The sequence below is a fragment of the Entelurus aequoreus genome, linkage group LG21 (assembly GCF_033978785.1).
Source record: "Entelurus aequoreus isolate RoL-2023_Sb linkage group LG21, RoL_Eaeq_v1.1, whole genome shotgun sequence".
Taxonomy (NCBI): Eukaryota; Metazoa; Chordata; class Actinopteri; order Syngnathiformes; family Syngnathidae; genus Entelurus; species Entelurus aequoreus.
Window position 1 is genome coordinate 10,136,197 of NC_084751.1, and position 19,684 is coordinate 10,155,880.

The 19,684-nt window shown below is 42.3% G+C and overlaps 2 protein-coding genes across 5 annotated transcripts in view; one reads left to right on the forward strand and one right to left on the reverse strand.

The window, feature by feature from the left end:
* Positions 1–2,415, reverse strand: part of dbnla (drebrin-like a) — a 23,450-nt gene extending 21,035 nt beyond the window's left edge. The window contains exon 1 of one of the 2 annotated variants that reach the window (XM_062030864.1): positions 1,428–2,415. The gene's annotated coding sequence lies outside the window, so the exon portion shown is untranslated. The remainder of the gene's footprint in view (positions 1–1,427) is intronic. The other variant, XM_062030863.1, reaches the window with a different exon arrangement.
* Positions 1,446–19,611, forward strand: tcf7l1a (transcription factor 7 like 1a). Of its 3 annotated transcripts, none has more exons than XM_062030866.1 (12): positions 1,446–2,329; positions 2,399–2,468; positions 5,706–5,833; positions 13,913–13,990; positions 14,066–14,171; positions 14,259–14,340; positions 14,402–14,476; positions 14,562–14,669; positions 14,754–14,919; positions 18,644–18,751; positions 18,816–18,864; positions 19,000–19,611. In XM_062030866.1, exons 1-12 carry the CDS (start codon positions 2,153–2,155, stop codon positions 19,461–19,463), a joined length of 1,611 nt encoding a protein of 536 aa, XP_061886850.1. In that variant the 5' UTR covers positions 1,446–2,152; the 3' UTR covers positions 19,464–19,611. The 3 variants fall into 3 exon arrangements, with proteins under 3 accessions (XP_061886850.1, XP_061886852.1, XP_061886849.1); XM_062030868.1 differs by having other exon boundaries at positions 14,259–14,337; XM_062030865.1 differs by having other exon boundaries at positions 1,447–2,329; positions 14,256–14,340.
* Positions 19,612–19,684: the final 73 nt, after the last annotated feature.

Sequence of the window (19,684 nt, forward strand, 5' to 3'; positions counted from 1 at the left end):
TTTAGTGGTCAATTGTACGGAAGGAGGAGGGGGCGTGGTTAAGAGGGAGGAGTATATTTACAGCTAGAATTCACAAAGTCAAGTATTTCATATATATATATATATAGAGATATCTACATCCTGAAAATATGCAAACAAAACTGTGTTTGGATAATTGATACTTCCAACTTGCATAAATAAATCTTAAGGAATATAACATAACTTGGCTTCTGAGAGCTTCAAAATGTAACGAATAAAATGCTAAAGTTGTTGATAAACAAGCAATTATTTTAATAATTAAATATGGTCATTTTAAATGAATTATTATGATCATTTAAAATTAATTATTTCAAATATGTTTATTTTAATGTATAATTATATGGCTGGATGTAATAAGGAGTCAGAAAAAAATAAAATACAATTAATTTTGATGTTTTTAGCAAAATATAGTAAAAATGTATTTAGTTTTTTTTTTTTTAAATTAATAAATATATTTATTTTTAGGTAAGATAAACATAATAATACAATTTATCTCTAGTCTGGATGATTCAGTTCTTGTCACCCTGTTGTCCTCCCGTCTCTTCCCCAAGGATGGCTCCATGAGCTGGGCAAACGCCCGGAGATGCCCTACGTCAACAACACGGTCGGCGGCCCGTCGGCGCGCAGCTCGTACATCGCCGCCCTCTACTTCACCCTCAGCAGCCTGGCCAGCGTCGGCTTTGGCAACGTGTGCGCCAACACGGACGCCGAGAAGATCTACTCCATCTGCACCATGCTCATCGGCGGTATGCCGGACGCCTCGTATGGAATAACGTGATTGGTCAGGCACGCTGTTCATATCGTGGGAAAGAGGACGTGAAAAAAGGCTGTCCTCACTCAGGTCCGCATGGAGCTGGAGGGGGCGTGGCGTCCAGCTCCGGCTGAAAATCGGGAGATTTTCGGGAGAATATTTGTCCCGGGAGGTTTTCGGGAGAGGCGCTGAATTTCGGGAGTCTCCCGGAAATTTCGGGAGGGTTGGCAAGTACGCCGCTCTGCACACGCAGTCTTAGTAACACACCCACTAATAGTACACACTATTTTATAGATTGCACATGCTGTTTAGCGAAGGGTATTTGGATCTTAGAACATATACAAGTGCACCAATTTGTCCGAAACAACCACCCTGAGGCGGAGGCCTGTTGCTTGTCTCCATGCAGACACAATGAAGCGTTTCACATGAAATGCACTGTTGACGCTACGTTGCATAATCAAATAAACTTTTGCTTATGTCAACGCATTTACTTTATTTTCCCTCGAGGCTTGCTTTCACTTGTATGTCAACACATTTTTATTCATCATTTTGTATTGTTTATGGCACGAACTGCGGATAGAAGTAGTAAGAAGAATGCTAGCGATGACGTAGCGGTGTTTTTTTTTTTTTTTTTTTATACTTAAGAAATTGTTCTCACCAGACCAGACTCCTCCCGTTCGCCGCGCCGCGGCTCCCCAACCTGTTGTGTTGCCGACCCAGGATCAGCTGAGCGGCAACTGCAGCCGCAGCAAGCGGAGGAGGCGGACCCAGGATCGGCTGGTGTCGCCGTGTTGTTCGTTCTCCCTGCCGAACCTCCGAACAGAAACTCGTGCGTTTCCCCGCGTGTGCACGCAGGGAAAACACAAGCGCAGCCCCTCGGACGTGTGCGCGCTCCCGCAGACGCTGTGTGAGAGGTTCACGCGGCATGAACAATGTAGGAAAGTAGACTTTTCTTCATCCGCGGGTGGGGTGGGGGGGACGTGAAGTGCTCACGACGGGAAGGAAAGTTTTCGCTCCGTCACCTCGCAGCTCAGGCGATGCTAACTCACTTTTATTCCTCGCCGTTTTCCTTTCGGAGCTTTCTTAGAAAGCAGCGTGACCGTGCGAGGGCTAAGAGCGCGGGACTTGGTCCACACCTCAGGAATTCCGAGCACATCGAGCAGTAGCGTCAGTGAACGCCGCAGGCAGCTAACTGTTAGCTCCAACTGTTTTTTAACACACTTTTTGGGCCTTTTCGCGACACCCCGACGAGAAAGTCAGTCGCCTGATGCCGTCGGCGTTCCTCGGGGAATAAAACCGAGGCCAAAGTTAGCTACTAGTTGAATTAGCTGGCTGGTGCTAGTTTGTTGTGGAAGTGTGCTGGCGTCGCGGCTAACTGCTAGCATGCCGCAGCTGAGCCCCGCTGACGGCGAAGACTTGGGCGCCAACGACGAGCTTCTCCGCTTCAAGGATGAGGGCGAGCACGACGACAAGACCAGCGTGGCCGCGGACCGGGACCTGGACGACGTCAAGTCCTCCCTCGTCAACGAGTCCGAGACCAACAGCGGTTCTGATTCGGAGGTGAGCAAACACAAGTCCGTAACTTCACCACCATGCGGACAAACTGGATGTATGTATGTATGTATGTAGGCGGACAGGCGAGCCAGGACCGACCCGGACTTGGCGAGCCGGGCCAGACAGAACCAGCTGTTCGGAGAAGGTACCAGCGAGTCTTTGAGCACAACCCGACACGTTGTTGTTTACATCAGTGATTTTCAACCACTGTGCCGCGGCACACTTGTCTGGTGTGCCGTGGGAAATTATGCAACTTCACCTAATTGGTCCAAAAAAAATTTTTTGCAAATCAATAATCATAATAATTAGAGATAGCCGATAATATCTACAGGAGAACAGAGCAAGACAGGAACTAAAGCACTACACACAGGAAACAACAACAAACTCAAACTAAGGCACGACAACATGGTGGAGTTTCATTTTTTAACTTTTTCTGCTGGTGGTGTGCCTCCGTATGCCTCGGACTGCCGATATTATTGGCCGATAAGTGCTTTAAAATAATGTAATATCGGAAATTATCGGTATCTTTTTCAAAAAGTACAATTTATGACTAAAATGCCGCTGTACGATCTAACAAAGGTCTTAACTCATTCTCTTTCTATGCCACATCAATATGGAATGCACTCCCAACAGGTGTAAAAGAAAGGGCATCTCTATCCTCCTTCAAAACCGCACTAAAAGAACACCTCCAGGCAACTTCAACCCTAAACTAACACCCTCCCTTCCTCATACCTCTTCGGATTGTAAATAATCAAATGTAGACACTTTTTCTTACACTTTCTAATCTCTCTCTCTGTGTCCACTACTTGCTGTACATATCCTACCAAGTCAGTCCTACACTGTTCCAATGTCCATTTCTCTGATGATGCAATTGTTGATGTCTGAAGTGTTGATACCAACCAAACCTAAACCCCCCCCCCCCTCTCCATATCCCACACCCCGGATTGTAAATAATTAAATGTATATACTCTGATGATTATCTTGTGTGATGACTGTATTATGAAAATAGTATGTATCTGTATCATGAATAAATTTAAGTGGACCCCGACTTAAACAAGTTGAAAAACTTATTCGGGTGTTACCATTTAGTGGTCAATTGTACGGAAAATGTACTTCACTGTGCAATCTACTAATAAAAGTTTCAATCAATCAATCAAAAAACTCGGACCTAGAGAAAAGTACAGAGCGCCAATAAACCTTAAAGGCACTGCCTTTGCGTGCCGGCCCAATCACATAATATCTACAGCTTTTCACACACACAAGTGAATGAATGCAAGGCATACTTGGTCAACAGCCATACAGGTCACACTGAGGGTGACCGTATAAACAACTTTAACACTGTTACAAATATGCGCCACACTGTGAACCCACACCAAACAAGAATGACAAACACATTTCGGGAGAACATCCGCACCGTAACACAACATAAACACAACAGAACAAATACCCATAGCCCCTTGCAGCACTAACTCTTCCAGGACGCTACAATATACACCCACGGCACACCAGACTGTATCTCGCGGCACACTGCTTTAAAGTACCAGTAGAGTGGAAAAACCAGTTGCCTTTATATGTCATCCATATATGCCAACCATATCCAATTGTATTTACAAGGCGCAAAGTATGTGGAAAATACGTCTATCCATCCATTTTCTACCGCTTGTCCCTCTCATCTAAACACCACAAAATGCCACAAATTCAGTCAGCCATTTCGAATATTTCGCTCCGAATGTATTAGGTCATTTCCGTAGAATGACGTCACTGGGGTAACACTTGTGGACTCTGACCAGATCAGTCATACTGGAAATATGCACAAATTAGAGAGAGATGTGTTGTCTATCATTCACAATCCCTATATAAGACATGAACACCTGTGTTTCTTTTTTTTTTAATGCATTCTAAGTCGTAAAAAAAACCATAAATAGTCCGTCAATGGGGGCTCTTTATTCCACCAACAAAACCCTCTAAATAACCATCTAAAACCCGCCAACAATACTATATATACATATCATGACATGAATATTAACCGAATATTAAAGCGATGTGGTTATTATAGGCGCTATCGCGGAAAGACTATATTCTAGCGGCGGATTGATAACACACAGCTAATTAACCCTCTGCTGCTTTACTGTGATCTGACCGCGATGTCCTGCTGCTCCCGCATCATCTCGGCTCGTCAAAGTTATTGTAGATTATAAATCATCCTTCTCATCTGGATATTAGGAGGATTTAGCCATACATCTAGAAGTTGTTCATCTGTGACATTCAATTCATACCCGGAGATGGAGACGAACACACACAACCAAAGACAGCGTCTGCCGGGGGACTTTTCCTTGTTAACCCTTCGTGTGCATCATAAGTTAATTCTTCATATGAATGGGAAGATATGGACATCCTATCAGTTGTCATCGAAGTGAGAGCAGATATTGTACAGTAAGCTATCGTTGTATTGTGTTCGTATTTCTTGTTTCGTGATGCTTAGTGTTTCACTAAAACTGCATCTGTTTAGCAGATATTCTAAAACTTGTAGCTCATCCTCCTTATATTCAGGATCAACAATATAAGTTTATGGATCATCATTTTTCCCAAAGTAATCCTTGTTGGTTCTCACAAAGTCTGCATGATTTGCATTGTTGTTGGTGTTGAAGGGATCTGTGGTTCCTACCTCTATGTCACGCAATGACGTGTCTGGCTGGCTCATTATCTCTCAAAATGGCTGGGGAATCTCCCTGAGATTGATACTATTTTGATCATATCTATTTACTCGCAAACTTTGGGAGTCTTCCGTTGTGATACATCAGATATACAGGTATATGATAATAGCTTCAATATAGAGGCAACTTGTTTTTTCCACTCTACAGGTACTCTTTTGCTTTATATCTACCTAACAATTTCCCTAAAACTAACCTGGCCATTTAATTAGCATAGCTTCATGCCTACCTAACTAATGTCCCTAAAGATAACTTGGCCCTTTAACTAGCATGGCTTTATACCTAATTAACAGGCCCTTTAACTAACTACCATGACCTTTTTAACTAACCAATGTCCCTAAATCTAACTTGGCCCTTTAATTCGCACGTTTTTTTTACACACCTAACATGGCTCTTTAAATAACAAACATGGCCTTTTAACTAAAGTGTGCATCCAACTAACATGTCCATTTAACTAACTAATGTCAACTAGCAAATGCCCTTTTTACTAACATGTCCCTTAACTAACGTGTCCAACTCTTTAATGTGTCCCCGTATTTAATGTATCCCTTTTAACTTACTAGCTAATGTCCATTAAACTGTCTGTTTGCCCCTCTAACACATGACCATCAAACAAACAAATGTCTCTTTAAGGAACATGTCCACTTATCTAATGTGTCCCTATCACACAGTGCTGCGGAGACATCAGGCTGCGGGTCTCTTCCAGCCGCCCCCCTACATGGGATACCCCTTCTTCATGATTCCAGACCTATGCGGGCCGTATCTCGCCGGCGGAGGCCTGGCAGCGGGCACACGTGCGGTAAGTGAGCATGATTTCACACCGTGTCCACCCACCTCACGGGTGTGTTGGTATCCAACAAAGCCTTTAGACCAATGGTTCTGAAACTTCACCAAGTAGCACCTCAGAAAAAAACTTGGCTCTCCAAGTACCATCATAATGACCAACATTAGAATACAGTAGCGTGGTAGGCCCAAGTATTCATTATAAACCAGGCATAGGTTTTATTTAACAATTGTATTTAATATTTTTGGCCATTGTAACATTACACACTGTTTGAATAGTAACACTGAGTTTGAATATAGGAAAATAAAACTCTGTACTTTAATCAAGTAATTATTTGGCGTACCACTAGATGGTGCCCGCATACCACTACAGTGTTTCCCGTAAACTGCCAGATACCTGTGGCGGTGGGGGCGTGGCTATGGGTGTGGTCACCATGACATCATCGAGTAATTTGCATAATTTACTACAATGATATGATTTTCTCTAAAAAGGCTCAAAAAATGTATACTTACTAATTAATAACAGTTTTGTTTTAAACGTCCATCCATCCATCCATTTTACAATATAATTACAACACTTTATGTACATATTTATATACAGATTTGAACAATAAGTTATTCACTGAAATATATTTATTAATTGTGGTTCTTACAAAAAATATATCTTATAAAATATAAAAGCTAAAATGTCTCTTAAAGCTCTGCCCCTTTAATTAGTGCATACTAAATAATTTAACTTTAGCCTACTATTACAACCATATTATTTACCAGCAACATAAAGTGAAACAGAGGCAGAGGTGTACTGCCACAGTCAGTAACAAAAAAACAGAAAACAGTAGTGGTCAAATACAAATAAGGCAACAAGAGAAGTATCCTACACTTCTCTTTTGTAAAGTAAATCTGAACAGCCTATATGGGCATCTACATCAACTTTATGATTTACCTGAGAAGATGGACAGGACCAAAAAAAAAATGTTTTTGTTTTTTTTTTAATTTGTGGCGGACGTAATTCTTTCGTGGCGGGCCGCCACAAATACATGAATGTGTGGGAAACACTGACCATAATGACCAACATTAGAATACAGTAGCGTAGTAGGCCCAAGTATTCATTATAAACCAGGCATAGGTTTTATTTAACAATTATATTTAATATTTTTGGCCATTGTAACATTACACACTGTTTGAATAGTAACACTGAGTTTGAATATAGGAAAATAAAACTCTACTTTAATCAAGTAATTATTTGGTGTACCACTAGGTGGAGCCCGCGTACCACTAGAGGTACACATACCACAGTTTGAGAATCACTGCTTTCGAGCAGGGGTTCTTAACCTTTTTGACCTCCAGGCCCAACTTTTCCACTCAAATATGAACACTGAATTAGTACTTTTACTTTTGATTTTAATCATTGTCAATAAATATATCTAACCTACTTACAGTTTAATAGGATAAACCTTGTCAAATGATTTGGAAATGTGTTAATCACAAAGATTATTATCAAAGCTTTGGTCAGGCTGATTACGAAAATAAATACTAATCAAATATACTGCATAAGGAACTAATGAAAAATAAATGTACATACAATTACACAGTGCTAAAATACATACATTCAAACTAAATTAATAATGAATAATAATAATATATATGTTTCTTAAATAATCTGACAATAAAATTAAAGTGCCAAAGAAAATACAACTTGACCACTTTAGTCATAATTTTTGCACTTATAAAGCTTCTCTATGACTTTAGCTCCAGTTTTCTTCTTAGTTTGATATTGTCATTACTGCCACCAGTGGTGGAAAAGTGTATTACAACTGAGTATCGCCACTGTCCATACAGACCACAGTTGAGAAACATGTGTTTTTAGGGGGCGCTCGCTGCCCTACAACGTGTTCTGGCCATATGGTTAAGAAACACTTCTTTAGAGGATAGGAGAGCACTTTATTGTCACTACATTCCATTTTCAGCACCTGTTCAAGAACAGACATACATTGTACTGTCTGTCAAAACAGGAACGCTGAGGGGGTCGGCACCCTGTAAAAGGTGGGAAAATGGTAGACATGGGGGTGTGAGGAGGATACAAAAAGCAAGTCCCAAACTAAACTCCTGGAGGTAGGGGGTTAGTTGGAAACCCTGAAATAACCTCTAGCAAAGCACATATACATATCACGAAGGGGGAGGGGCATCAGACCCGAAGCTGCTTCGTTTTCCGTCATACCACGTGAGCAGCCTCTTTGTTGTGGCTGCCTTCGGAGATCTTTTTTTAACACGGTGTGTAAGAAGTGTGCGTGCAAGGTAGATGTTGACATAACGATAAGCTAAACATCTCTGAAGAAAAAGGAGAGTTGAATTCTGCATGGACAGATTCCATTGCCTGCAAGATGACAACAATATCTTTGTAACGTTTATAAGCTGTGTCACGTTTTGCAGCTCAACTATTTTAAGGAAGCAAAGTGTCTGTCATCCTGCTACAGACAGTGACCTCTGACCATGCAATGGGAGAATATAGCATTGTAGGCGGAGCTACAAAAGCTTGCAAAAAATATGCATCTGCAGTAGGGCTGCAACTAACGATTAATTTGATAATCGATTAATCTGTCGATTATTACTTCGATTAATAATCGAATAAAAGAGACAAACTACATTTCTAGCCTATCCAGTATTTTATTGAAAAAAAACTGCATACTGGCACCATACTTATTTTGATTATTGTTTCTCAGCTGTTTATAAATGTTGCAGTTTATAAATAAAGGTTTAGTAAAAAAAATTAATTAAAAAAAAAAAATGTTTTAATTAAAAAAAACAAAAAACAACAACTCTGCGCATAGCATAGATCCAACGAATCGATGACTAAATTAATCGGCAACTATTTTAATAATCGATTTTAATCGATTAGTTGTTGCAGCCCTAATCTACAGTATAAGGACGCGTGTTGGTTGTAGCCCCGCCCCTTTTTACTCAGCCGTGGTAGCGCAATTTAGTTGGACTGCTAAAAGACTAATAGTCAGTTGTGCATGTGGACATTGTACTGGCAGACAGCAGGACAGGTATACCAGGTGTTGTGTATGTCTCAAATGGAATACTTGCATGAGTACACTTCAATAAGTACACTGTTTACTTATTTCCTGACTCTGTATGTTAACAGTGTATTGCTTTCCCAAATCCATTACCGTCATTGTACACTTGCTTGAAATGATGATCGTAGTATTTACCTTCCTCAGATGCCATATTTTAAGTTAACCCCTCCCCTCCCGCAATTTTCTCGTAAAGGGGCCCTATTACGCAAAACCAACTTTTGATACATATTGATACTCGTCGTCGTGTATTTGTGAATCTGTATAAGTCACAAACATTGGAAGTCAAACAGTGGAGGAATTGCGGTAAAATTTATAAAATAATATTTCCTCTCTCCATACTTTTGCCAAACGAGCCGTTTGGAATTTGCTTCGAGTGTGACGTTTTGTTCAAGTGTGACGTCAGCAGATTATCCATATATGGTAGATATGTACCCGGACAGCCTTGCATGCGTCCGCCATAGTAGTCAATCGCATCCTTTTTTTCCCCTCAATCCTCTTGTTGTAGGGCAGACTGGCGCGTACATGTACATGCATCCTCCGCTGTTGCCATTTTTAAGACAAAGTAGCGTATATATATATATATATATATATATATATATATATATATATATATATATATATATATATATCCATCCATCCATCCATTTTCTACCGCTTGTCCCTTTTTTGGGGTCGCGGGGGGTGCTGAAGCCTATCTCAGCTACAATCGGGCGGAAGGCGGGGTACACCCTGGACAAGTCGCCACCTCATCGCAGGGCCAACACAGATAGACAGACAACATGCACACTCACATTCACACACTAGGGCAAATCAGCCTATCCCCAGGTGCATGTCTTTGTATATATATATATATATATATATATATATATATATATATATATATATATATATATATATATATATATATATATATATATATATATATATATATATATATATATATATATATACGTGTACTGTATATGTGTGTGTCTAAAAATTTTTTTTTTCGAATAAATTGCGTTTCTTACTTGTAACAATTCTTTATTCGATTAAACAACAACAAAAAAAAATAAAAAATGTTCTGTTCTGTGCAGCCTCTCAGGCAAGTCATATAGTTTATGTAGATGCCCATATCTGCTGTACAGGTTTATGTTAAAAAAGACTGTTGGATACTTCTCTTGTTGCCTTATTTGTATTTGACTCTATTAAATGTTTGTATTAAACAAAACCAAGTTTATTTGAAGTAACAGAAATGTATCCGAGCTGTTATCTATTTTTGTAGAGGAATGTATTTAATCATAGAACTGGCACCCAGATTTATTAAAAAAGTATTGATTTTGAATCGAAAATCGTTTTAAATCAAGAATCGATTCTGAATTGAATCGTTACCCTCAAGAATTGAATTGTGTGGTACCCTAAGTTTCACATACATATGTACAGTATATATGTGTGCGTGTGTGTGTAAAACCTATCCACAAAGCAGCTTAAAGACGGTCTGTAAAACATAATCTATGCAAAATGTTGACCAAAGAACCACCATTACATGTTATGTAGACCACAGTGAAGTGTTTTTTACGTAGAGAAAGTAAATCATAATATGGCCCCTTTTAAGTTGCGGAACATGTGTCGTGTTTCACACATTGAGCAGGCCTCAACATGTCTTCCGTACACACACGCACACACACAATACGTAGGAAGGTACACTAACTTGTAGCATGATAAATATAGCTGCTCAACACTACATACAATCATGTGCATTGCAGGTATTGGAAAATGCCCTATTAGCTTCATGCTAGCTCTACCTTAACATACTGTTTACGCTCTTTATGTGGGTGTTTGCCTATAACATATTTTTTACCTTGCAGCTTTCTGCAATGTTCTCCAATAACGTGTTGACAAAGAACCAAGTGTGTCACCTCAAACTCTAAACACCGTTCTTCGAAAAGCTAGCTGCAGCCCAAGTCCATTCTGTTAAATAACGTGTGTGTGCGCTGATTTTCCTGGAATTTCCAACAGCTGGATCCAGTTAGCACTCTCAGCCAGAACTTCCTCGTGCCTCTGAATAGAGGACTCTCTGTGTGTGTGTGTCTGTGTCTGTGTGTGTGTATTACATACAGATGTGTGTGCGACAGGGGACCCCAGGGTGGCACTGTAGCGCATTTTGGTGCTTAGCCTTCCAGCCAGAGTGAGACGTTTTCTCCCGCTAAAGGGCAACAATGCATGAGTCCTCAGGGGGCGGTGCGATTTGTGGTGGCGGTGCAATTCGCCTTATTAAGTCGGGTGGTCATCTTAACCCCCCAAATTGTCCTTTTTCTTGTCTTTGTGATCTGGACTACACAAAGAATGTCAACGAGGGCACACAACAAGTGTCTGTCAAAGTTGAGTAACTTCTCAGTTCATGTCCACATCATTTTACTATCTGGGTGAGAGGCATTATTTTTGATGTCGGATTTCTCGCCTCTGATCTTGTGATTTTGGCGAGAAAGCAGCTCGGCAGCAGCATAAGGAAGTTACCTCTCTCTGATCAATTCACCGCTAAATGTAGGTCCTTAACATTAGCGTTTATAATAACAACAATATCGCTAATACTGGTTAATATTCAGGTCACGACATGTAAATGGCGTATTGTATGCGCTTTTTGGATGTTTATTATTGGGGTTTTATACACGCAATGATGTCATTGCTCCCACTGACTCCATTGTAAGCTGTTTTTTATTTACGTTTATTTTACGCGTTAGAATGCATTAAAAAAAAAAGAAAAAAAACATGTGTTCTTGTCACTCGTAAGAATTGTGAATTATAGGCAAAAGTCTAATAAAAAAAAAAGTGCAGTTCCCATTTAAATCAAATACATTTTAAAGGAGCCATATGTAATAATGTGGCCATAAGTGATACGGCAATCACAGTCAAAATTATGTAGTCCCCTCCCACTCTCAATGACTGAGGTTGCCAGATACGCAGCTGAATCGGAATCCTACTCCAAGGAACTTCAAATGGCAATTGATGAGTCCTACGCTGTAGGTTTCTCTTGTTTATGCTTCTTGCAAGATGGTTTACTCAGTAATTATGCCACATTTTACTAATGTCGATTAGCCAAATGTATTTGTAAAGTTACGCAGCAACATTTTCGTCGGGAGTTGGGACAGATTGTTAAAATTACCCTGCTAAAATGTCTAGTTTGACTGCACGGACCACCGTCGAAATATATTCTATGAGCCAACCCACGTTACGCAAAAACCATGTTACGCATAAATCATATAGCCTACTACCATGTCAATACACATTACATGTGATGCATCATATTGTGCCAAGCAAATACCACCGAGGGACAAGCAGTAGAAAATGAATGGATGGATGTGCCTGATGCACATACAGTAACAGAAACCACAATCAGCCGTGCTAATGTTGGAACCCATTTCCTCAGTGTGTCAGCATATTGAGAAGGAAATAAGCACTGACACTACCCATAGCCACATTTTATTTGTCCAAAATATATTTTGCCCTGTCAGTTGAAATACACATCAACATACAGGCTAACGGGCATATATTTCCCCTGTTAGCCTGTATGTCCATGTGTATTGACTGTGCTAGCATGCTAAGCATTACACTAGGAGCGAAGCACCATCACACTAAGCATTGGTTGCAGGAACATACTAGCTCTGTTAGACAAGATCATAGACTGTATTGGACAATATAGTTTACATACCAAATGTCCATTTCCATTTATTACAAGTAATAAGAAAACATAAATGCCTGACTTACCTATCAAGGAGGAAATTAGCATGTTTGGCGTCAGATGAAAAAAATCTTCTACACCTTCAATCGTCTACATCTTTCAAAGGCATCCCTGATATAAATCCTGGTTTTGTTCCTGGCTTTGTCATGAATAAGTTGAGAATGGTAACAAAGCCTTTTAGATTGATTAAGGTCTGACCTGTTTAGTAACTTTACCAGTGGCAGTAGCCAAACGAAGATGGCGGTGCTTAACTGGCAACCTGGATGTGACACACTCACAGACTTTCTAATTGGTCAAACGGTGGAGGGCGGGGCATCGAAATGAAAACAATAACCATATTTCGGGGCTGTAAATCTAATTTTGAAATGAGTATATCCGAGCTGAACTACTGTTATCAGTTATAGAGGTATTGGAAAAGAAGATGATTTATTAATGCCCTTTGACATAACAGGGCCATTTAATGATGACTTGACATGAAATTCAATCAATCAATCAATCAATGTTTACTTATATAGCCCTAAATCATGAGTGTCTCAAAGGGCTGCACAAGCCACAACGACATCCTCGGCTCAGATCCCACATCAGGGCAAGAAAAAACTCAACCCAATGGGATAACAATGAGAAACCTTGGAGGGGACCGCTGTTGTGTGAGAGTCCAGTCCATAGTGGATCTAACATAATAGTAAGAGTCCAGTCCATAGTGGATCTAACGTAATAGTGTGAGAGTCCAGTCCATAGTGGATCTAACATAATAGTGAGAGTCCAGTCCATAGTGGATCAAATATAATAGTGTGAGAGTCCAGTCCATAGTGGATCTAACATAATAGTGAGAGTCCAGTCCATAGTGGATCTAACATAATAGTGTGGGAGTCCAGTCCATAGTGGATCTAACATAATAGTGAGAGTCCAGTCCATAGCGGGGCCAGCAGGAGACCATCCCAAACGGAGACAGGTCAGCAGCGCAGAGACATCCCCAACTGATGCACAGACGAGTGGTCCACCCTGGGTCCCGACCCTGGACAGCCAGCGGCTCATCCGTGGCCACCGAACCTGTGTCCCCCCCCTCCACGAAGGAGAGGGGGGCAGAGCAGAAAAGAAACGGCAGATCAACTGGTCTAAAAGGGGGTCTATTTAAAGGCTAGAGTATACAAATGAGTTTTAAGATGGGACTTAAATGCTTCTACTGAGGTAGCATCTCTAACTGTTACCGGGAGGGCATTCCAGAGTACTGGAGCCCCAATAGAAAACTATTATTACATATGGCTCCTTTTAACTGTTTTGTGTGTGTGTGTGTTTTCAGTATCTGCCCTTTCAGTGGCCCCTGCTGGACGTTCCAGGAAGAGCAGCCATGAGAGACTCTGCCACACCTACACACCTGGTGAGACCCTTACTGACACCTGGTGGCTACATGACACCACTGCAGCCACTGACATGTGTTTGTGCGTTTTAACAGTCCAGCGGCGCGCCGCCTCACATGGGTCACCTGCACCCTCTACTGTCCTACTGCCCTGAGGCCTTCTCCCCACAGAGGGCGTCGCCAAGCTTTTCGCCCGAAACAGGTGGGCGATGACACGTCGCTTTGAGACCTTGTGAGTCCGCGCGCGCACAGAACACGAGATATGTGATTGTTACATGTTCTACAGCAGGCGTGTCCAGGCCGCCGCATGCCGCCTGCTACGCCGTCTCTCCTGGGAGCGTGGCTCAGATGCCTCACACTTATGATTGGTTGTGAGTACAAACTTGTGTGTGTGTGTGCTCTCTGTGTGACCGTTGATGTGTCTGTGCACAGGCAGGGTCAGCCCGTGTATCCAATGGCAGGAGGTTTCTCGCCGGCCGCCCTCGCCATGAACACTTCTATGTCAAGGTAAGTGCTGTTAGTGGGCGGAGCCAACCCGCTAACACGCTCTCTTTCGATGCTCCCGTCTAATGTTGTCATGTCGTGATGTCAGCCTGGCGTCGAGCAGTTTCTCTCCCCGCCTGGTGGCGAGCTCGCCGCCGTCCGTCTCCCACGCCGCAGTGACCGTCAAACAGGAGGCCAGAGACGACAGCCCGCTGAGGTAGTAACCTTCTAATGTCAGTAACCTTCCAATGTCACCAGTCAACACGCTGAGGCCGAGCGTCTTCTCCCCGCGTTCCCGCAGGAAGTCGGTGGCGGACGTCGCACGGGAGAGCGGCGGCGAGCACAAGGCGCACATCAAGAAGCCGCTCAACGCCTTCATGCTGTTCATGAGAGAGGAGCGTCCCAACGTGGTGGCCCAGTGCCAAGTGAAGGAGAGCGCCACAATCAACCAGATTCTGGGACAGCGGGTCAGTACCAAGTGTGCGTGTAGAGGTGGGCAGAGTACCCACCAATTGTACGCAAGTAAGAGTACCGCTACTTTGCAATAATATGACTCAAGTAACAGTAAAAAGTACTCCTCAAATAATTACTTGAGTAAGTAAGTATTCGGTGAAAAAACTACTGAAGTGTCAATCAATCAATCAAAGTGTATTTATATAGCCCTTAATCACAAGTGTCTCAAAGGGCTGCACAAGCCACAATGACATCAGATCTCACATCAGGGCAAGGAAAAACCGAACCCAATGGGTGTAATGAGAAACCCCTGTAATAGTGTGAGAGTCCAGTCCTGGTAGGGCAGGGGTCGGCAACCCAAAATGTTGAAAGACCCATATTGGACCAAAAATACAAAAACAAATCTGTCTGGAGCCGCAAAAAATTAAAAGCCATGTTACATACAGATAGTGTGTCATGAGATATACATTGAATTAAGACGACTGAAAGGAAACGAAATGACCTCAAATATACCTACAAATGAGGCATAATGATGCAATATGTACATATAGCTAGCCTAAATAGCATGTTAGCATCGATTAGCTTGCAGTCATGCAGTGGCCAAATATGCCTGATTAGCACTCCACACAAGTCAATAACATCAACAAAACTCACCTTTGTGCATTCATGCACAACGTTAAGTTTGGTGGACAAAATGAGACAGAAAAAGAAGTGGCATAAAACACGTCCTAGAAAGTCGGAGAAAGTTATACATGTAAACAAACTACGGTGAGTTCATGGACCGCCAAAATTAGTAGGACAAAACGGCGCTCACCAAATACTCGAATCAGTGAAGCATGTTTAATATAAACAGTGTGAATTATAACAATTAGGGAAGTTTGTGTCATGTTTGTCCTCCTACAGAAACCATTTTAACACCCCTCATGTTTTTCCATTTTTCAGAAATTTTTTAAAAAAGCTCCAGAGAGCCACTAGGACGGCGCTAAAGAGCCGCATGCGGCTCTAGAGCCGCGGGTTGCCGACCCCCGTGGTAGGGCATTCCAGAGTACTGGAGCCCCAATAGAAAACGCTTTAAAGCCCGCAGACCTTTTTTTGGGCTCTGGGAATCACTAATAAGCAAAAATTGAACAAATTTTAGCGATATTACGGAGATGAAAGAAGGCTGTTTTAGTAACACTTGATATGTGACTCAAACGAGAGAGTTGGATCGAAGATAATACCCAGATTCTTTACAGAGTCGCGTTGTGTAATTGTTTGGTTGTCAAATGTTAAGGTGGTATTATTAAATAGGTGTCGGTGTCTAGCCGGACCGATAATCAGCATTTCCGTTTTCTTGCCGATGAGTTGCAAAAAGTTGCTGGACATCCATTGTTTAATTTCATTAAGAATTTCATTAAGACACAGACCCCAGCTGGCTACACTCTGGTGTGATCAAATTATTTAAATATGAAATGTTATTATAAATGTTACAACATTACACATATACTTACATCATGTACAGTACAGGCCAAAAGTTTGGACACACCTCATTCAATGAGTTTTCTTTATTTTCATGACTATTTACATTGTAGATTGTCACATCAAAACTATGAATGAACATGTGTGGAGTTATGTACTTAACAAAAAAAGGTGAAATAACTGAACACATGTTTTGTATTTTAGTGTCTTCAAAATAGCCACCCTTTGCTTTGATTACTGCTTTGCACACTCTTGGCATTCTCTCCATGAGCTTCAAGAGGTAGTCACCTGAAATGGTTTTCACTTCACAGGTGTGCTTGAAGCTCATTGAGATTTTGAAGAAATCCTATTTGGAAGAAACTAGAATATAAAACATGTTTTCAGTTATTTCATCTTTTTTTGTTAAGTACATAACTTCACATGTGTTGATGTGACAATCTACAATGTAAATAGTCATGAAAATAAAGAAAACTCATTGAATGAGAAAGTGTGTCCAAACTTTTGGCCTCAATCTACAATGTAAATGGTGTGGAGAATGCATATATTTTGAAGAGTTCTTTCTTTATTCATAGTCATGTTTAAAGCAGCTAATATTTTCCCATGTGTACTCTTTTTGCTTGTATCTTATGTCCGCAAGTAAACTCTGTGCTTTACCTTGAAGGGGTTGGAATATGGGAGTATAGCATACTCCCTTTTTACCTTATCAGTATTAGGACAATGAGGCTGTATTCCTTTCTGGGCAGGGTGGGGGCTCTTTTCGTATTCAATAAGTTGTCTCTTCCCGTTTGATTTTCAGACCACTTCGAGATGCTGGTATTAGCGCATTTGTAAGGACTGGTCTCCTAAAGCTTTAGTAAAACTTGATAATATTCCTATTATGTCTCGATGGTCCTTCTTACTCAACATATATGTCATCTGAAAGAATTTGGGATTGACCGGTGACTTTAATTCCCTGAGAGGAAGACTAGTCAGACGCAACAATAGTCAAGAAAATAAAGAAAACGCATTGAATGAGGAGAAGGTGTGTCCAAACATTTGGCCTGTACTGTATGTAAAACCTCAATGGAGGTGTTTGGATTATTTTTTAGGCGCTCTATAGGCAGAATTGAACGGCTCCCATAAGTTCCATTGTAAGCGGACTTTTGATCAAATGTATTTCATATTTAGAATGCATTAAAAGAATCCATCCGTCGTCGTATCTTTCATAGTGATTGTGACTAGAGATGTCCGATAATATCGGACTGCCGATATTATCGGCCGATAAATGCTTTAAAATGTAATATCGGAAATTATTGGTATCGGTTTCAAAAAGTAAAATTTATGACTTTTTAAAACGCCGCTGTACGGAGTGGTACACGGACGTAGGGAGAAGTACAGAGCAGTTGTGTCTCCCAGTCATACTTGCCAACCCTCCCGATTTTCCCGGGAGACTGCCGAATTTCAGTGCCCCTCCCGAAAATCTCCCGGGGCAACCATTCTCCCGAACTTCTCCCGATATCCACCCATGCAACAATATTGGGGGCGTGCCTTAAAGGCACTGCCTTCGCATGCCGGCCCAGTCACATAATATCTACAGCTTTACACACACACAAGTGAATGCAAGGCATACTTGGTCAACAGCCATACAGGTCACACTGAGGGTAGCCGTCTAAACAACTTTAACACTGTTACAAATATGCGCCACACTGTGAACCCACACCAAACAAGAATGACAAACACATTTCGGGAGAACATCCGCACCGTAACACAACATAAACACAACAGAACAAATACCCAGAACCCCTTGCAGCATTAACTCTTCCGGGACGCTACAATATACATCCCTCCTCCCCCACCTCCCAACCCCGCCCACCTCAACCTCCTCATGCGCTCTCAGGGAGAGCATGTCCCAAATTCCAAGCATCTGTTTTGAGGCATGTTTAAAAAAATAATGCACTTTGTGACTTCAATAATAAATATGGCAGTGCCATGTTGGCATTTTTTTCCATAACTTGAGTTGATTTATTTTGGAAAACCTTGTTACATTGTTTAATGCATGCAGCGGGGCATCACAAGAAAATTCGGCATAATAATGTGTTAATTCCACGACTGTATATATCGGTATCGGTTGATATCGGAATCGGTAATTAAGAGTTGGACAATATCAGATATTGGCAAAAAAGCCATTATTGGACATCTCTAGATGACACAATTCCAAAGAAAGTGCCGTTCCCTTGACTTAAGCAAATGTCAGGGAGTAAATGTAGCGCGTTACGCTAACGGGCGTGCTCCTTTTCCCAGTGGCACTCCCTGACCAAAGATGAGCAGTCCAAATATTACGAGCTGGCCCGCAAGGAGCGCCTGGTACACTCGCAGCTTTACCCCGGCTGGTCGGCCAGAGACAACTACGTGAGTACAACGCCACTTCCTGTTTGCTCCCTCTGCCTCTGCTGACGTGGCTGCTCATGTGCAGGGGAAGAAGAAGAAGCGGAAGAAAACCAGGAGCGAAACACAACAAGGCGGTGAGATGATGGTCACATTGCGACATATGATGGCGGCAACTAACACGTGTGTGTGCGTGTGTGCGTGTGCGTGCGTGTGTGTGTGTGTGTGTATATGTGTGTGTGTGTATGTGTGTGTGTGTGTGTGTTTTCCAGCCGCTGCAGACGATTCATCGCCGCCGCCCAAGCGAGCGCACGTGTCACCGGACGAGGCGCCGCACGTGCACGCTCTTCTCACGCACCCGCGCTCGCTGACGACGGCGGCGAGCGCACACGCCCGCGCTCACTTGTCGCGGCCGCACACCGTCTCCCATCTCACGCACACACATTTGTCCCAGGCCAGCCCCGCCTCCTCCGTGGACTCCCCGGCCACACCCACCGCGGCGCTGGCGTCGCCCGCCGCCCCGGCGCCAACCCACACGGAACACACGCACTCCCCGTACGGGCACACGTCGCCATACGCCGACCAGCCGCTCGCCCTCACCACCAAGCCGCTGCGCAGCACGCACCCGCTAGGTCCGCCCACGTCGTCGTCGCCATCGCACACGCCCCCGCCTCTGCCTTTCCTGGTCCCGCCCCCTTCCTCCTCCCACCACAACAGAAGAGCCAATCAGGTGTAAAGAAAGATTTTGACAGCAAATGTATTTTAGTAAGAAAAAGAGGATTTTGTGGTCAATATTTGACTTTTGTGTCTTTTTTGTAAAAATTAATCACCTGCGTTACCTTTACTCATCAAATAAACGTCATTCACTTCCTCCTCTTGTCACCAGCACATGACTTCCACTCTGCAAACACCTGACGGCAGAGTCCACTTTATACGACCTCTCGGTCACGTGACCTG